This window comes from Callorhinus ursinus, unplaced genomic scaffold (genome assembly GCF_003265705.2).
Source record: "Callorhinus ursinus isolate GAN/ISIS: 27379988/994484 unplaced genomic scaffold, GSC_fseal_2.0 scaffold1, whole genome shotgun sequence".
Classification (NCBI taxonomy): Eukaryota; Metazoa; Chordata; class Mammalia; order Carnivora; family Otariidae; genus Callorhinus; species Callorhinus ursinus.
In genome coordinates this window covers 113,772,165-113,788,782 of record NW_027397063.1, presented here as the reverse complement: position 1 = coordinate 113,788,782, position 16,618 = coordinate 113,772,165, and the positions used below count along the sequence as shown (strand labels likewise).

Here is a 16,618-nt window from a genome sequence, read left to right as displayed (position 1 = left end):
ACAAGCCACTGCTCCCCTTTGCAAGGATGCCCAGGTGCTCTTCACGGACTGCACACTCCTTCTTCTCCCATCTCTAAAATGTAGAGAAGCACCTCTTTCCTCTTGGCCTCCCTAGAAACAGAAAGCCAAGGACATCTACCCTGGAGCGTGAGGGCTGGGGAGAGAGCGTGGGGGGTGGTGAGGTGGTTGGCAGGGGAGGGAATTCCCTTGCCACAGGGCAAACATGAAAATGAGACCTGGGAAATGGGAGACTGACCCCAGATTCTAATGGAGAGCTGACAGGAGGAGGTTCCAACACGTTGCCACCTGGGATAGGGGCTGGTGCTGCCCCAGCCCTGCTCCTTTGCACATTTCTCCTGATTGTTGGGCAGAGAGGCCTGTGTCCATTTCCAGCATGAGGGTAGTTTTGGTTTACTCCCTGGCTTCTGGGAAAACTGGGAACCCTTGCCTCAAGGGCCACATCATGGCCACGTAGTCACCTTTCCTCCCTGTATTTATGCAGCCCCTGACTCCTGGCCTTGGCTCTGCTGGGCAGTTGGCCCTCTCGCTAAGTGGAGAGCCAGAGCCAGTCATTAGAAAGGAACCACCCTCTTTATTTCATGCAGTAGGGCCTGCCTTCCACCCTATCAGGCATTCACACCCAGGAGCTGAGAAGTCTTAATGCCCAAAACAGTACCCATCCTGCGTGCCCTGGTTTGCTTCCATTGTAGGAAGCCAGGCCCAGGGCCTCTGCTAAGGAGTTCATCCTCAGAGTGGGCTGACATTTTAGCCACTCTCACGAGGCTTCTCTCCCCCAACACCCCCCTCCCCCGCACCCCTATTACTTCTGCTTTGAACCTTCCAGACTCTAAGAAATGCTCTACCAAGTTATAGATGGAAGTATGTGTCCCCGCTTCTCCTCCTCTAGTGCCCCTCCTGCCTTCCCCTCTCCCAGCTCCACCACTCCCAGCTACTTCCTGGGGAGGCTTAAAGGTCATCACAGCAACACGCATCACCCCTACAGTCTCAGTTCCACCACCTACTCTATCTCTCCCCCCACTGCTTTCAGAGGCCTTGGGCAAACCATTTCTCATCTCTCCACTGATGGAAGATCTTTGGCTTCTCAGCTTCTGGGGAGATCAGATAGCAGTCAGCGGGGTGCACCCCCAAATAGCTCATTCAGAGCCACACAACACCTGTGTGTGTAGAAGAGGTGCAGGGTTCTAATGCCCCTGCTCCTCCAAGGCATTGAATCCCCCTCTTGAGCCCACTCACAAAGGGAAGAGCACAGCCCCATGGTGGGCTGAGTATCTGGAGGTCTGGAACAGTGGATTCAATTTTCCTGACATCCTGTCAGGGAGGGACCCTCTGAGTACATTGTTTCTCATGGAGGTCAGTACAGATGCTAATGAATACAACGGGCATGCATGTTCGCATTTAAAGGTGACAGTCATGGGGAATGCAGCCACCCACCCAGCGTCACAGGCCTTGCTCCCCACTTCACACAGCCTGACTCATCCTTCCGTCCCCAGTGCCAGCATAGCATTGGCATAAAGAGTCATGCACCCATGAAGAGCAGTCTTCTGGGAGCTAACTGTGCATTTAAAGAACTTCAAGTCGTAGAGCAGAGTCTTCTGGAGAAAACCAGCAAATGAAAGGAAATCGCTAACATTTGCCTTGGGGAGTAAAACACGGCCTTTTCCTCAGAGAGGAAAATGGATGCCTGGGCTTAGTGAATTTTCAAATGGACCAAAGAGCAAACTAGCAGGAGGGAGTGGCTATCCATGTTACTATTCACAGGGGTAATAATAGTTACTTTTTATTGAAAACCCGCTGTGAAATTTTCAACCTCAAGGGCACAGCCATGGAAGGATGGGCTCAACCAGGTGATGTAGCGAAAGCTGGAGGCAACTTGGCTCCACTGGGAGCTCTCAGACTTTAAAATTAGGCAGTAGCCAGAATCAGAAACCAAAGAAACGGGAAGGGAGCATCAAGAAAATCAGATGAACCCTGGTTCCAAATGTAACTCCCAAGCATTTCTTTATGAACACGGCCTGATTCATGGAGAACCTCAGGTGGCCAACTGGGCAGTGTTGCAGGACTGTCCCCGTGACTGGGTAGGCAGCAGGAAGATTAAAGCCAATTTCTGTCTGCCTCCACGTCCATATGCCTGGAAGTGTTATAGTCAATCTTTTTGCACTGTTTTCAAGTTCATAGTTACCAACTTGAACTCTAAACTTGTTTAGTCCACAAAGTAGATTTATTATTAGGGAAACACTGTCCTGTGTAACTCAGTATCCCCTGAGATGTCCCCATATCACGCCAGGGTAAAATAATGGATGTCCATTTATTTTATAAAATCCCAGAGGTAGCAAAAAACAAAAGCAAAAAACTGTATTCTATATACTGTTTAATAAGGCAAGAAAGTATATACTATTCTTATTGTTCATGAGACATAGCTAAACCAAAAAAGTATTGGTGCTGAAAAGAGTAAGTTCCGATTCTGGAGCTTTCCTATGTGTAGCTGATTCGAGTGTACTGACATTTCATCTCCTGGCCTTGCCCCTGGTCACATGTTCTGGACGAGCAGCCCAGCCTCTCAGTCCGTGTCCTCAGGGAATCGTACCTCAGTGGGGGCCGCCGCTCCTTCAGCCCCGTGGCCTGTGGGACGACAGATGTTCTGCAGGACTTCCGAAACGTAGCCCTGTGCCCGTCCTCTGTCCCACTCACCATCCACAAAACAGCAGGAAAAGGGGATCTAAGTACATCACAATGAAGTGAGGGGTCAGGGTGGAAGGGACAGCAGAGAAAGGTCCTAATACATGTGTTCTGGACCAGGAATTAAAAATTAGGAGAATGAGGGGCACCTGGCTGGCTTGGTTGATGGAGCATGAGACTCGATCTTGGGGTTGTGAGTTTGAGCCCCACGTTGGGTGTGGAGATTACTTAAAAATAAAACCTTTAAAAAAAAATCGGGAGAATGAGTAATTTGTTGAGGACTTAATATGTGTCAGGCCCCAGGCTAAGAATTTCAATATCCTTTGTGTCCTTCCATCTTCACAGCAGCCCTGTGAGGAAGATCCCTGTTGTGGAGATGTTGTTATGGGGCTAATAATGGGTCTGTCATACGGGGCTAATAATGAGTCTGTCAATATCTCCATTTCACAGATGAGGGACCTGGGGCCCAGAAAGGTAACTTTCCCAAGGCTATTCAGCTGACAACTAGCGGAGCCAGGATTCCAAACCCAGGATGGTCTTGTCTCCAGTGCCCTTGAGCCCTGACCCTTAGCAGAGACAGTGATGGGTAAGTTGGAAGCACACTGTGCTCCTGACAACTGAGGAGGACTGACACATCAAACAAATGAGCAGCACATCAGCACCCCGACAAGGCTGCTTCAGAATCATGCTCTCAGGAGGCTGGCTATTTATCCCTGGGATGTGTCTGGGCTCAGACCCCTGTGGAACTGTCCGCTTCGCTCATTATCACCTGGGGCCCAAACGTCAGGCTCGGGATCTCCCAACACTCTCCTCAGCAGCTCTGATGAGTATTCCCCAGCCGGGCCACTCTCCTCCTTCCCCAGACTGGGCCCTGAGTTATTCTACTTGTCTCCAATCGCCCCCCAAAGGATGAAGACGTGCCATGACCCTGGACACATAAGGAAATGCATCAGGGGAGCTCTGTGAGGGCAGGTCCCTCAAGGAAAGCAGGCCCCGGTCACCAGAGTGAGATTTCCTCCCAGCAGGGGAATGGCTTTGAAGAACCACACACATCACACACTTGCATGTGTCAAACTGGGTCTCTTTGATCCTTATAAAGCCACACTTCCGTGCTCTCTCTACTCTACACCCCACCGCCGCACCCAGCTTGCCCCTCAGCTGGCAGCAGGCAGCCACAAGGATTGAATGAGGGCCGGCTTGGGCCAGCTCCTGTGCCATCTTCCATTGCCCTCAGGCCACCTATTCTTACTCAGCTGGATTCAGATCTTGAGGAGACTGTGAACATAGCAAACATTTAGGTGAATATATTGGTTAAAATCCAAACATTTGTGCACAAGTGTGTTGTTACCATTTCAGATCTACATGCAGTCTTCTCCCAGGAATCCCACCCTCACATCCTTTGCTTTTTCCCAGGATACTCACCCCCTGGCCCCTCCCACCTCACCTCAAGCTCAGACCACGGATACCCAACTCGGCAGCAGGAGCATCATAGGCCAGGCCTAGTTCTACTTGTGGAGTGGGGTAAGTCACATGCACTCTGGACCCCTTGGGTTTCTCACCCAGATTTGGAGGTGGAGATGACCTAGCACACTTCTCCCAAAATGTGGGGGCTGAGGGATACAAGAGTCACAGCAGGCTCAGGGCCCTTTTGTATAATGCTCCACTGCCCAGCAACCCCACCAAGGGCCTGGCGTGGGGTGTGTGAAGCACAGAGGAAATGAGGAAGTGACCTCTGGCCTCTAAGTGGCTTTGAAGCAGGATTCCAGAAAGCTAGTTACATTTTCCCAGTGGTTTCCACAAGAAAATGCAAAGTAACTTTGCAATGAAAATATGACTCCAAAGTAAGAATGCAGCAAAAAAAAAAAAAAAAAAAAAAAAAGAAGTATTAAAAAGCAACATCATTACTCTGTGAAAACACAGAACAGATCAGGACTGCTACTAAAGTTATATAATTATAGGCCCCTCTTTTTCAAGTAGGACCTTCTTAGATTGAAGACTCAGTTACCACATAGTTATTATCAACCCCCACCAAATACTAACTGCAGATTTAATAAAGAACCAAAACGGCCTTGATGACTTACCCAGAGAGGCTTCTAGAACTTCGTCTGAAAACTTAAAAGTGGGGAAGAGCAAGGCCAGTTCCCGGCTGGCGGCATCTCTGTCCTGGCTTCCATGGACCGCATTAAAGGGCATTTCTGTGCCGAACTGAGCACGGAGACTGCGAACATCGGTAAAATGCACAAGAAACAATCGTTTCATTTGCAAAGAAACATTTTGCTCTCCGGCAACATGGGCACCAGCAACCAGTTAGCACCCCGTGTTTCTGTGAAATGGCTTTCTCTCCGTTGGAAATGCCAAGAACAACAAGGACAGTAGCTGACATCTATTCCATCGTGATGTTGGGTGTTCTGGGCAGGTTGCCAGGTACTTCACATACATGATCCTGTTTCATTTGCGCCACAGCTCTGTGAAGGACACTCTGTCACGATTCTCAGTTTAAATGCGCACGAGTCACGGCGCAAGCTCGGGAGCTCCCATTTTGGTGCTATCACTACCAGGGACTAGCACCCTGCCAAGAGCTCGAGGGTGTGCATCGTTAATTCCTCAATATCCCCATAAGATAATACTAATATTGCCAGGGCTTCCTTTGTGTCAAGCACTGTTCCAAGGGTTTCATATGTATATATACATATATATACATATGTAAGTACATATGCTCATTTAATCCTCACATCAATGTTTGAGGCATTGTACTACCCATTTTTCAGATGAAGACATTGAGGCACAGAGAGATTAATTCATGGCCCTAGGAAGTGCTCTTAACAACACTCAGTGGCATCCCAGGATAGGTGTCATAACCCCATTTTACAGATGAGAGAACTGAGGCTCAGAGAAAGGACTTACCTGAGTCTGTGGTTAGCTAGGATCTGAACCCTAGGCTGTCTTACTAGCCCCACGTATGAATGTCCTGGCCCCCTACAACTGCAGGGTACAACTGCAGTTACTTAGTCTCTTGCTCATTTCTTTCCTGGTGGCTGGGGCTCTCTCAGCTTCAAAGGCAAGACACAGTGAATTTGGCATTGGTGACGCCAGGCTAAATACAGGGCCAAGGCAGCCTAATGCAGAATGCAGAACCAGGTGCTCAGACTCTAGGGGGCCTGAGAACACCCTGGGTGGGGAGGAGAGTGGAGAGAGTTGAGTCTACAATGCAGATCCCTAGGCCCTGCCCAGAGTCTCTGACTTGGCAGACTTTACTGGGACCCTGCAATCCGTATTTCCTGGACGAGTGTTGCATGTGTTTTCTGGGACCACACTATGGAACCCTCTTAACTATAGGACTGGATCAGAGGGTGAAGATAGCGGGGTCTCCGCAAATAGATAACAAAGAGGTCAGAGTCTCTCCAAATATACATAATATACATAAATATACATAATATACATAAAATATATACATAAAAGGGGGTTTGGGGGCTGAATATAGAGCAGGGCTCTTGGCTTCCTAGGTTTTGAGATAAATGAAAAGAACACAGCTGGTGACATCACCTGTCAGGCTGCTCCCTCCTTGCCACATCAGGGTCACAGGGCCCCATGAGCGTTCGCCAGGCAGCGGTCACGTCCTCTGTGCCCTCAGGCTTGGTGAGGATCAGGAGGTGGCTTGGTCCACTGCACATGTGATGTACCAGCTTCTCAAATGCCTCCTAGCACAGTGAGAGGAAATGGTGACCCAGGGCAGGGGTCCTGGGGCCTATAGTGGGTCAGCGGGCCCTCCCACCCTCAGTGAGTAGCCTTGCCACAGGCCAGCGTGCCCATGGAGGGCCCAGGGAGGGGTGGTGGTGATGACCAGCCACACCCAGAGAACCCAGATAAAGGCAAAGGCAGGAAAATGAGACTTTGAGTTGACTTGTTTGGGGCTGAGTGAGAGACTATAACAAGCTAGGTAGGGACATGTGTGGAAACCATGTGGATGCTGGATAACCATTGGGTGCGATGTAGCTAAGACTTATTTTTTGCAATGCCTTGCAACCCTTCCTGCTCCTTCAAGTAGCAGTACTCTGGTTTTCCTTTGGGGAGCAGCTCTTCCCCATTTCACTTGGCCTAGTCTGGCTGACAACCATGACGCCCCCCCACCCCCTCCACCCTCACCAAACACACACACCTCACCTGAGAGGTAGGGCTATGACCAAGCTAGGTCCACTAGGCCTCCGTCCCAAGTAGGGGAGTCAGAAGCAGAAGCACGTGGAAAGTGGTTGAATCTGAGTTGTCCAACAGCAGCACCTAAAGTGACTGTTCATGGGATTCTGCTCCTAAGGTCCCTACGACTGTCTTGGTTCTTTTTTTTTAAGATTTTATTTATTTGACAGCGATAGACACAGCGAGAGAGGGAACACAAGCAGGGGGAGTGGGAGAGGGAGAAGCAGGCTTCCCACGGAGCAGGGAGCCCGATGCGGGCCTCGATCCCAGGACCCTGGGATCATGACCTGAGCTGAAGGCAGCTGCTTAACGACTGAGCCACCCAAGCACCCCGACTGTTTTGGTTCTTCTCCCTAACACCTTCTTGTTCAACTCCTTCAACTATCTTCTTCAGTTCTGGGAGCTATGGAGTATCCTTCCAATAAATTCTTTATGTCATTACTTAAGTTAGAATCAAAATCTCTTCCTTGCAACCAGAGAACTTTTTACCTGATACAGACTATAATCATTATTCTGAGAGCAAATTCATGGCCTTCTTGCTGTTCCTATTCTTGTTCTTTGTAATACTCTATTTTCTCCCAAACTAACATCAATCTATAAACATAATATTGGAGAAAGAGAAAGAAATGAGAGTGTGTCTGACGTGTGGAAGCAGATGATCTGACCTCCCCAGCTTTGTGTTGATAGAAAAGTTGCACTTCTGCCTCTGTCATGGTTCTCTCTTCATTTGCTAAAATGTCAAAACCGGCTTCGTGGATCTGTAAAATGTACATATATTGTGAAAGGGTAAATCAAGCCCAAATTCACATTCAAATGTGCTGAAAAGTAAAAGAGAATGGGAAAGATAACATCAAAAGCAGCAAAGACCCTCACCCTCATCGTATCTGTCCCAAACGGATTTAAAATGTTTCGTTGACTTAACTGGAATTTTGGTTGGAGCTCCTCAGAAGCCTCCTTTTCCCACTAGCACACTGTTGTTCGATGCCCCGCCCCTGCTTTTCCACCAGAGGAGACCTGAAGGCAGTCTGTCCGGGAAGCATTGTCTCTCTTACCTTCATCATAATCTCATCGGTCTTTCCGTGGACCACTGCGTCTGGCTTAATGATGGCCAAGGTGCAGGTCTTCCCCGATGAAGCTGCGGTAGGGGTGGGGAGGGAGAGCAGGGAGATCAGAGACTACTCAGGAGCAGAGCCCCAGCAACAACTGGAAGAGTCAGCTCGGAGCTGGGGAGAGCTGGAGCAGAGGCAACACGGGCCTGGCCTCTCTCATGCCTTCCTGTCACCTCCCCTGATTCCGAGCCTCCAGCTGTTGTCTACTGTGTTCTCCCCTTTCTCCACTGGCTCCTTCACCAGAGCTTCTTTTTTAACTTTTCTGGCATATGGGCAGTAATGACTGCCCCAGGCCCTGAGTCTGTATGACTTTTCAGCACCAGCACGTTCTCCTGAGGGAAGATCAGACTGGCCAGTTCGTTATGTGGAGCCAAGGTACCAGTCATAGCTCCCTGAACAGTGTCCTGATGGCTGTCCTTTGGTCAGTGCCCATAGGACCAATCAGCTGTGGCGACGAGGGAGGTGGCACGTGATTGTAGTCCCTGCTCAGGCCTGTAGGGGGCCCGGTGTCCAGTCTATAAGCCCAGCCCTACTGTACTCCTGTTTGTATCAACTTGACCTTGGTGAGCATCCTACACTCCCCACAGACTCTGTACCCCCCATAGCCTACTTTCTGTTCTCAACCTTTATCTCAGTTGTGTGGCAGTGAAACGTGACCACATCTGCCTTTGAGGAGAACTTCCTACTCTGAAAATCTCAAAAACTTGTGTACTGCAAAAATGTGAATCATTTTAAGCAACAAATCTATCCATTTTTCTTATTTCTAATGTCCCATGAATCCTTAGTGTTTAAGGGACTCTTAAAAGGAAATCCCTTATACGTTGACCCATTAATGAGATCCCCTAGAGGTGCGGGGTGAGAAGAGAAGAGGCCAGATCAGGGCCCAGAGAATTCCAGCTTGAAAGGGGAGCAAATGAGAAAAGGCCAATGAAGGGGAGGCTGTGGAGAGGCCAGAGACATAGAAGGAAAACGAGAAAGGTCATGACATCTCAGAAACCAAAAGAGACCAGGGTTTGGAGAAGGAAGGCACTGTCAACATCATCCAAGTCCTCAGAGAGAGGCTGTAGGATATGACTGGACACTGTGTGTTGAATTTGGCACCAAAAAGGTCAGTGGTGTCCCATGAGCACCAGGGAGCAGGTCAGGCAGGAGCTGAAGGTGAGGGGTGCCCAAGGAGTATGGGAGCTCAGGAAGTTTGGGCATGGAAGGAAGGAAGGCTAAGGGCAAGGGCAGGCTTTTAGGTTATTTTCTAGGTGGAGAGTCTTGATTTGAGAGGAGATAATGATGGAGGGAAGAGGAGATCATCCAAATAAGGAGGTAACAAATGTTTCCTGCAGAGGCCAGAACACTGATTTTTTCACACTTGAAGTGTTTTTGCTCTCCGAACTGTGCCTCTTTCCTTGTTAGAATCCAACTCAGTTCTCATTATCCCCACACGAATAAACAGCCTCTCGGCTTCACGCAGTAATAAAAATCTTCCTTCTCCTTACAACTTCGTTCCTGAACTTAATGCTGGTTCCCCCTAGCGTCTCAGTTACTGTCACAAGCCACCTTCTGACTTCTGGCTTTCCTGCTATCAGGTCAAGTTGTTCTTCCCATAGTAAAGGTTCAGGAAGAACTATGACCCCTGACTTTTGGACCCTTCAGAAAAAGGTGAAAAAAAGAAATGAGCTCTTTAGCTCAAATGAAGACTAAGGAAACACCAGCATCATCACTTGAAATTCTACCTTCCTTTTTATTAAAGTGGGGCTTTTCCTGATGCGGGGTAATAGCCCCAAAAGTCATACTTGTGATACTTGAGCATGATCAGAAAGCTGCAAAAAGTACCTACAATGTCAAGAAAGGGCAGAAGGGAGATTGGGCACTGTATGTTTGTAGTCAGGTGACTGGAAACCGAATGTTTCATGGTTAATCTTCCCAGAATTCAGATTGCCCAAATCACTGGTTACTCATATGCTTTGCCTTTTCATCTTGCTCACTGGTTCTGCACTCACCCATGCCATCATCTTCACCATTGTCCTTGTCATGGGAGAGGCATCCATCTTCATCAGACAGAGCCTCGTCTCTAATCTAGAGCAACACATGGATCATGAACAGAAAGTAGTTAACTAATTAAAATTACCACAAAGACATCCAGCAACCGACAGAAGCCAAAAAAGAAAAAAAAAAAAGCAAAGGCCCGAAATGCAGAGCCAGGAAAAGGGGGTCAAGAGCATCAGCCTTGGAAACTTTACAAGACCCTTTTTAGTTGCTGGATGACGGTGGAGGTGAGGAAGGAAATCCATGCTGACTTTAAGGTACAGATTCGGCCCATTTCCACAAGCATCAAGTAGAAAAGATGAAGTAGGGAGTCGGCCAGAAGACAAAGGAAGAAGTGACATACAAGGAGATACTTATCAACTGGCCTCCCCAGGCAACGTTAGTCATGAAGACAGACATCATCTCCCCCTGGAGGGGGCACAAGCAGGTGTGATTTTCGGAGAAAAATATGATGGATTCTAAGCCGTTCTATAAAAACAGGGCTTCGCTATTTGGAAGTGAATATGAAAACTTGAACAATGAATACTGAACAATGTGAGGCTCATTGGACAGAAGCTCAAAGCACCAGGAAATGCCTCTCTCTATCTGAGGTAGTGTCATTGTTCGATGGCAGCCAAATTTTTGTGAGAAACTTTGTAGTCTATGCTGTCATGGAAATAATTTATCAAAATCATAAGCTATGCTGATCCTATTGCTTGTGTGAATGACAGGACTTAATTTCTAAATTAAACGATCCCTCGGGGATTACAAGTAAAACTTTCAGGTATGGAAAGCGAGGGCAAGTCACCAGGAGAGAGCTCACGGTGAGGCTGACTTCTACCCACTACTCTACTCCATAACTTTATATTCATTTCTGAACGTATTGTCAGGGTTCCAGAAACCCCTGTTAAGAATTGAAGCAGGGGATGAACGGGAAATGGATAAGAGAAGTTCAAGTGCTCTAGATGAAGGGGGCAACTTCTTAAAAGAAGTTTTTAAAATGCATGTATGGGCACCTGTGTGGCTCAGTCGGTTAAGCATCAGCCTTTGGCTCAGGTCATGATCCCAGGGTTCTGGGATTGAGCCTGGGATCGAGCCCCGCATCGGGCTCCCTGCTCAGAGGGAAGCCTGCTTCTCCCTCTCCTACTCCCCCTGCTTGTGTTCCCTCTCTTGCTGTCTCTCTGTCAAATAAATAAATAAAATCCAAAATAAAATGCATGTATGTCCTCGTGGGCACTGCCTCCCCCTGAGCCCTCGGGTGGGCATTTAACAGCACTTGCCACTGAGCGCTCCAGGAAGACTGGTGGGACCGGGAGACACCGAGCTCGGCGCTGGTGGAAGCACTCCTTACCCCTTTCCGCTCGCGGCCTTCGGCCAGCACCTTCTTCTCAGCCTCCAGCTGCTCTCGGATGGTTTTCTGCAGCAGCGGGGCATTGGCTCCTCTCACCACGGCCACCAGTTCTCCCCCCTAGAACACAGAACACACACGCTACCCAAACCGCTTGAACTCTTCTTCACAGATCTTCATCTCTTTGAAGGGCCAGCGAGTGTCCAAGAGCTTTGCTTAGGCGTGTGCCCTAGGCCGAGGCTGCCATCCACCCCTCTGCCTTCTACCCCATGCCTCTCCTTTCAGAGCTGCCTCCAGGGAAACAGGGAGTTAATTAAGGGAGGAGAGGGGCAACGAGGTTGTGGGTGACTAAGGGTGGCCTAGAGGTGGTTCATCCACTTGACAAATACCTATTGAGCACTTACTCTGCCAAGCCCCAAGACAGAGGCAAAGAATATGAACAGTCAGCATGAAAAGCCAGAGTTGCCTGCTTCAGGGAACGGGAAGCCAAGTGGGGAGAGAGGTGGTCATATCAAAGAAACAATTACAATAGAGTAAGATTATTGCTTTAAGAGGGGGAACGTACAGGATGCTTGGCATTCAGGGCAAGAATGGATCCCAGTTCGGTCCGGGGGGGTCAGCGGAGACTTCATTCACAGCGGAGCTGGTGTTTGGGGCCACTGAGTCTCAGCTTTAACCTTTCCAGCAGTCAGTCTCTGCCTATTACTCACAGAAGTTGGTGGAGAGTGGGCCCTCCCCTGTTCCCACCCCGCCCCGCAGGGGGCCCACCTCAGGGTGGGAGGCTGTGATGGAGCCCGACGCCTTGGCACCTGCTCCCACACAGTCCAGTATGATTTATGCCTTCATCACTACAGGCTCAAGCAAGCAAACCACTGTGGCAGCGATCGCATTTCTGCGCCTGTGGCCCACTGTCACTTTGGCTCCTTTCCACTTCTCCCTCCATCCTCACCCATTTTTCAGCATCTAACTCCAGTCTTCTGTCAAGAATCAACACCCAAATGATGTTTGCCATAGGCTTCCAGTCTGTGATACTTGCAGTGCTGTGGGCAGGAATCTGAAGGTTTCCAAAGTGAACAACCCTGGCCTGGCTGTCAGGAGAGGTGGGCAGGTAGGCCTCAGTTTCCCCTGACTGGATGAGGAGGGGCTGCAGTCAGGAATAGCATATCTGTTGCTAGCCTTTGAAGCCTGGCAGGTGACCTAAGCTAGGAAGCCAGGTGTGAGGCAGTGGGCCCTGAGGGGCATGGGGCCAGAGCATGGATGTCACACCCCAAGACATCCAAACTATCTTTCAGAACACAGAACTACTTGGTTTTCCTCAACAGTCCCTTTCATTTCTGAATTTCTGTAAACATATCTTCACATCTTAGGATTAAATAAAAGTGAGTGTGGAGCTTGTCTACGCCATTAGAGTATGTGTGCTGAAAGCTTCCCTCTACAGAGCGAAGGTCAGAAATCTTGAAACCTTGTGCTCTGACTGTGAAGCATCAGTCAAGAGTGCCCATGAGCCAGAAGGAACAGACACTTTTGAGTGACTCCCATTCTTTCACGTGTACAGCAAATCAGGAAGGCTGCCGAGTCCAGGGTGACCCTCGGGAGCTGTGTCATCCCAGGCCTCCCAGCCAGCGAGCAGTGCCACCGTCCGAGGCAGGGACCTGCATTACCAGGACTTAAGTATGCCTTTCCTTACCCCAGATAACAAATGCAGTCAAGGAGGAAACAATCCCTTGTTTGGATCAGTGAATCTTCTTGGTGACTTTCAGGGAGACGCCTCTAGCAGAACCCTGATGATCTGCAATAGTTCTGGGTCTGGTTCTGCAGATGTACTTACCGCATAAAACAGAAAGGTCGGCTCACACCTCCCTCGGTACTTTTCAAGGGCATCAAGACAATCTGCTTCTGCCTAAAGAAAACAAGCTGTCAGGAGGGGCCTGGGGTGCCAGGGATGCAAGGGCATGATGGTGGGCGACCACACAGGACAATACCCACACAGACACACACACCCCACATATACACACACAGACCCCATAAACAGCACACACACGTACACACACACACGCAAGCACACACCCTCTCCACACACACTTTGCCTTCTGTGTCTGAGAAGCCCTGTGCGGGGGCAGGCATTGCTGCCACACGCCCTCCCCAGAAGGGTCAGAACTGATTCCCCTTGAAGAAAGTGCAGAGTCCTTGAGAGGTCAGCGTGGGTGAATTTTCTCCTGTGTTCCGCCTAGGAACCTCTAATCCAAGTGTCTCTCGCACACTTCTCTGGAATTTATTCCCATTTCCATACATTCATCCAAGGAAATACTGGCCAGAAATTCCCCATGATGGAGGAGAGCATAAAAATCTTGGAACTCTGTGCTCTGAGAGTTAAGACTTCAGAGTCCCCACTGTTCATGAGCCAGAAGGAGCATGCATGTCAGGTGACGCGCACCCCTTCCCTGTGCACAGGGTCAAGAAATGCCTGAGCTCAGAGCTAGGGGTGGGGTAGGAATCTTTTATCTCTAAAGAAACTATAAGGCATCATAACTGATGACCCAAAATTTCACAACCGATGCCTTTTCAATGATCTGGAAAAAAGGCACCTCATGCTTCCTGTCCCCCCTTTTAAATGTTTAATTATTTTACAGTGTCGTGTGACATTCTCCTGAGAGAGGATCTTACTAATGCAAAATGCAGAAGGTCCAGGCCAACCTCCATCCTCATCTTCTGGAAGAGGCTCACCACAGGTTTGCAGGGCCCACACCAGCCTTGATAGACGTCAACAACTGTGTGGAACCAAGATGCAGGAACAGTCAGCGGGCACGAGCACTCACCATGTCAGGCAAAATTTATACCTGCCAACTCTAACTCCTCTCCAGTGCACGTCTGTTTGCAGGGTTATTTAATGGTTCAAGGGATTTATTCTCCCCTTGGAATAGGGTCGAGCAGGGAAACACATCCACCCCTCATTCTTACGAACTCAGGGTTCTGAATTCTAAACAGAATGAAGTAAGTGTGGTAGAAAACAGTTTTCTTTATGGATCTTTTACCTGCAGTCATTTTCAGGCTACGTTCACGGTCAGGCTGGTACAGAGTGGCCCTCAATAAATATTGGAATTGTACTAAGATTATCTATTCTAAAAGAGGTCACAGTAGGCGGCCTGTCAGCACACAATCAACTCATAGCTGCTTTGATGATAAACACAGTTTTGACATTTTCCCCTGATGGATTAAAAGCCACTTCTTTGGATAAAGGAGAGTTTTATTTACTTTATAAAATCAACATTGTTCTCCTGAAAAGTGTACCTGATAGAGACCTAGATGGTAACTTGGCTACTTTTTTCTTCATCAGTCCCAGTCTATGGAGTGTGCCAGGATAGGGAGTGAGGGAACCCTCTAGTCTGATCGCATGAGGCCCCAGGGCCTGTGGGAAAGCGAAGCAAAGCTAAGCCAACACATGTCTACCAGATACATGCAGGACGTGTCCAGCCCCATCATGACGACACAGCTGGTGCTAGACTGTGTGAAGTTCAAAGACAGTCTAGTAACTAACCCAAGGTACAAAAGAAAAATTAAATTCTCAAGCGGTAGAATCTAGTTTTAAACCCAGCTTCGTCTGAGTGCATGCTCTTTCAACTACTCCAGGAAAGAAGATGCATGGATTCAGGAGTGTTGGTTAGTTTCACCAAGCAACATAGTTTTGCAGGGAGAAAGTGAGAACCAAGTTGGGTATGGGAGGGATGAGGAAGCCAGGCACAGGGGAGCAGTGGATGTGGGAGGGAAGGAAGGGAGGAATCCACAAGACTTTGAAAGGGAAGGGAAAGATGGCGGGGGGGTGAAAGTCACATGGGTGTGCAAAGGACTCTACCTTGGAGCCTGGCAGAGGAAAAGAACTGGGTGGTGGCAGGGAGAGATCATTTGCGGGAAGGAGAAATGTCAGCTAGGTTCTAGACATGCTGGGTTTCCAGTTTGAGCAAGAGAATCTAAGGCCAGTGGTCTCAAAGGCAACCAGGTACCAGCAGAGGAGACAGATTTGGGCCTCCTGGGCACCCATGTGGAGGACAAAGCTCCAGGTTTCGCTGAGGACAACAGCTTTACACTGGAGGGGCCTGGGGATTTCAATATACCAGGGAGGTGTAATGGGGGAGGAAGGCATTTGGGTCAAGCCAGGGAAAAGTCTTTGAAGACCTCAAGGGCCTGTGTTTGGGCCCACCAAGGAAAGCAGGTTCACACCCCACTGGGGAGAAAATGGGACCCAATTAGCTACCAACCTCTCTACAGGATTTGCACCCATAGTTCAGCTTCCCATCTCCCCTCGTAGTCCCTGGCTCTCTGAGCAGTGGTGGGGCAAGGGCATACTTCACAGGTTATGGGGCAGAGAGCAAGACTGGAGAGGAAGTGTATCAAGAGTTACAAAGCAAAACAGAGAAGACATCGGGAAGGAAAGAAATGGCAGAGAAAATGAAAAGGTATGTGTGCACACGTGCCCGTGTAAACCTGAATAGACTTGCCTATTTGAAGGCAGGTGAAAATGAGCCAGCAGAAGGTAAGACTTCCAAGATGGTGGTTGACTTTGGAAGCAAATGTTTGCTGGCTCTAGAAAGAAGGAAGAAGGAATCTTCCTCGAGACTGCCCGCTAAGAAGGGGAGGACGAGCCCCTGCTGGCCCCAGGATTCCCTGGCATGCGTAGAGCAGGCTTGGCAGAGTCCACACCCAGCAGATGTCAGCTGTGATCACCTAGGGTGCAAAACGTGATGAGGTGGTAGTTTTCTTATTGCCGTTAAAGAAATAGAAGTAATGGTTGTTTTGCCCTAGAGCCATGTTTCAGTTGCACAGACGAGGAGACCTGCAGACAAAATAGTTGAGGCCTGGCACCATCAAAAAAGCTGTGTGATCCCTCAGGTAGTAGAATGTGGCAAGACTCCCACCACGCTGCCAGGTCAGTGCTACTGGCACTCTGCCCCAGGCCTGGGCAAGTCGGCTAGAGACGGAGATGAAGAGGACAATGCCCCTGGGTGCAGAGTTTAGGGGGAAAGCTACAAGTGCTCCTCCAGACAGGGGCCACACCAAACTGGGTGTGTGCTGGGGGGAGAGGGGGAGACAGAGTCCCACCCCAAATGCCCAGGCGACTTCCAAGGGGAAGTGACCACGCAGAGGTTCTAGAAAGATTTCAGGCAAGGAGGCCGCTGCCTTCTGGAGCTGGCCCTGGGAATGAGGGAGACATCTCCAGCTTATGAGGGGGTCATGATATTCCAGGGAGCAGGGACAACAT

The 16,618-nt window shown here is 49.2% G+C and overlaps 2 protein-coding genes across 9 annotated transcripts in view; one reads left to right on the top strand and one right to left on the bottom strand.

The window, feature by feature from the left end:
- ARMC8 (armadillo repeat containing 8) overlaps window positions 1-16,618 on the top strand; it is a 129,252-nt gene that overhangs the window by 105,911 nt on the left and 6,723 nt on the right. For 2 of the 4 annotated variants that reach the window (XR_003210140.2, XR_003210138.2), the window contains 3 exons: window positions 3,148-3,283; window positions 4,111-4,218; window positions 13,995-14,130. The gene's annotated coding sequence lies outside the window, so the exon portion shown is untranslated. Of the gene's footprint in view, window positions 1-3,147; window positions 3,996-4,110; window positions 4,219-13,994; window positions 14,131-16,618 lie in introns of those variants that run through there. The other 2 variants (XR_003210139.2, XR_012380435.1) reach the window with 2 other exon arrangements.
- The window catches only part of NME9 (NME/NM23 family member 9), a 39,623-nt gene continuing 25,306 nt past the window's right edge, over window positions 2,302-16,618 (bottom strand). For 2 of the 5 annotated variants that reach the window (XM_073899475.1, XM_073899482.1), the window contains 9 exons: window positions 14,029-14,132; window positions 13,193-13,264; window positions 11,368-11,484; window positions 9,992-10,067; window positions 7,941-8,023; window positions 7,554-7,646; window positions 6,241-6,395; window positions 4,779-4,915; window positions 2,302-2,640 (listed from right to left, as the gene is read on the bottom strand). In XM_073899475.1, coding sequence (XP_073755576.1) covers window positions 2,579-2,640; window positions 4,779-4,915; window positions 6,241-6,395; window positions 7,554-7,646; window positions 7,941-8,023; window positions 9,992-10,067; window positions 11,368-11,484; window positions 13,193-13,264; window positions 14,029-14,132 — 899 coding nt within the window. In that variant the 3' untranslated portion in view covers window positions 2,302-2,578. Of the gene's footprint in view, window positions 2,738-4,778; window positions 5,163-6,240; window positions 6,396-7,553; window positions 7,647-7,940; window positions 8,024-9,991; window positions 10,068-11,367; window positions 11,485-13,192; window positions 13,265-14,028; window positions 14,133-16,618 lie in introns of those variants that run through there. The other 3 variants (XM_025881743.2, XM_073899487.1, XM_073899490.1) reach the window with 3 other exon arrangements.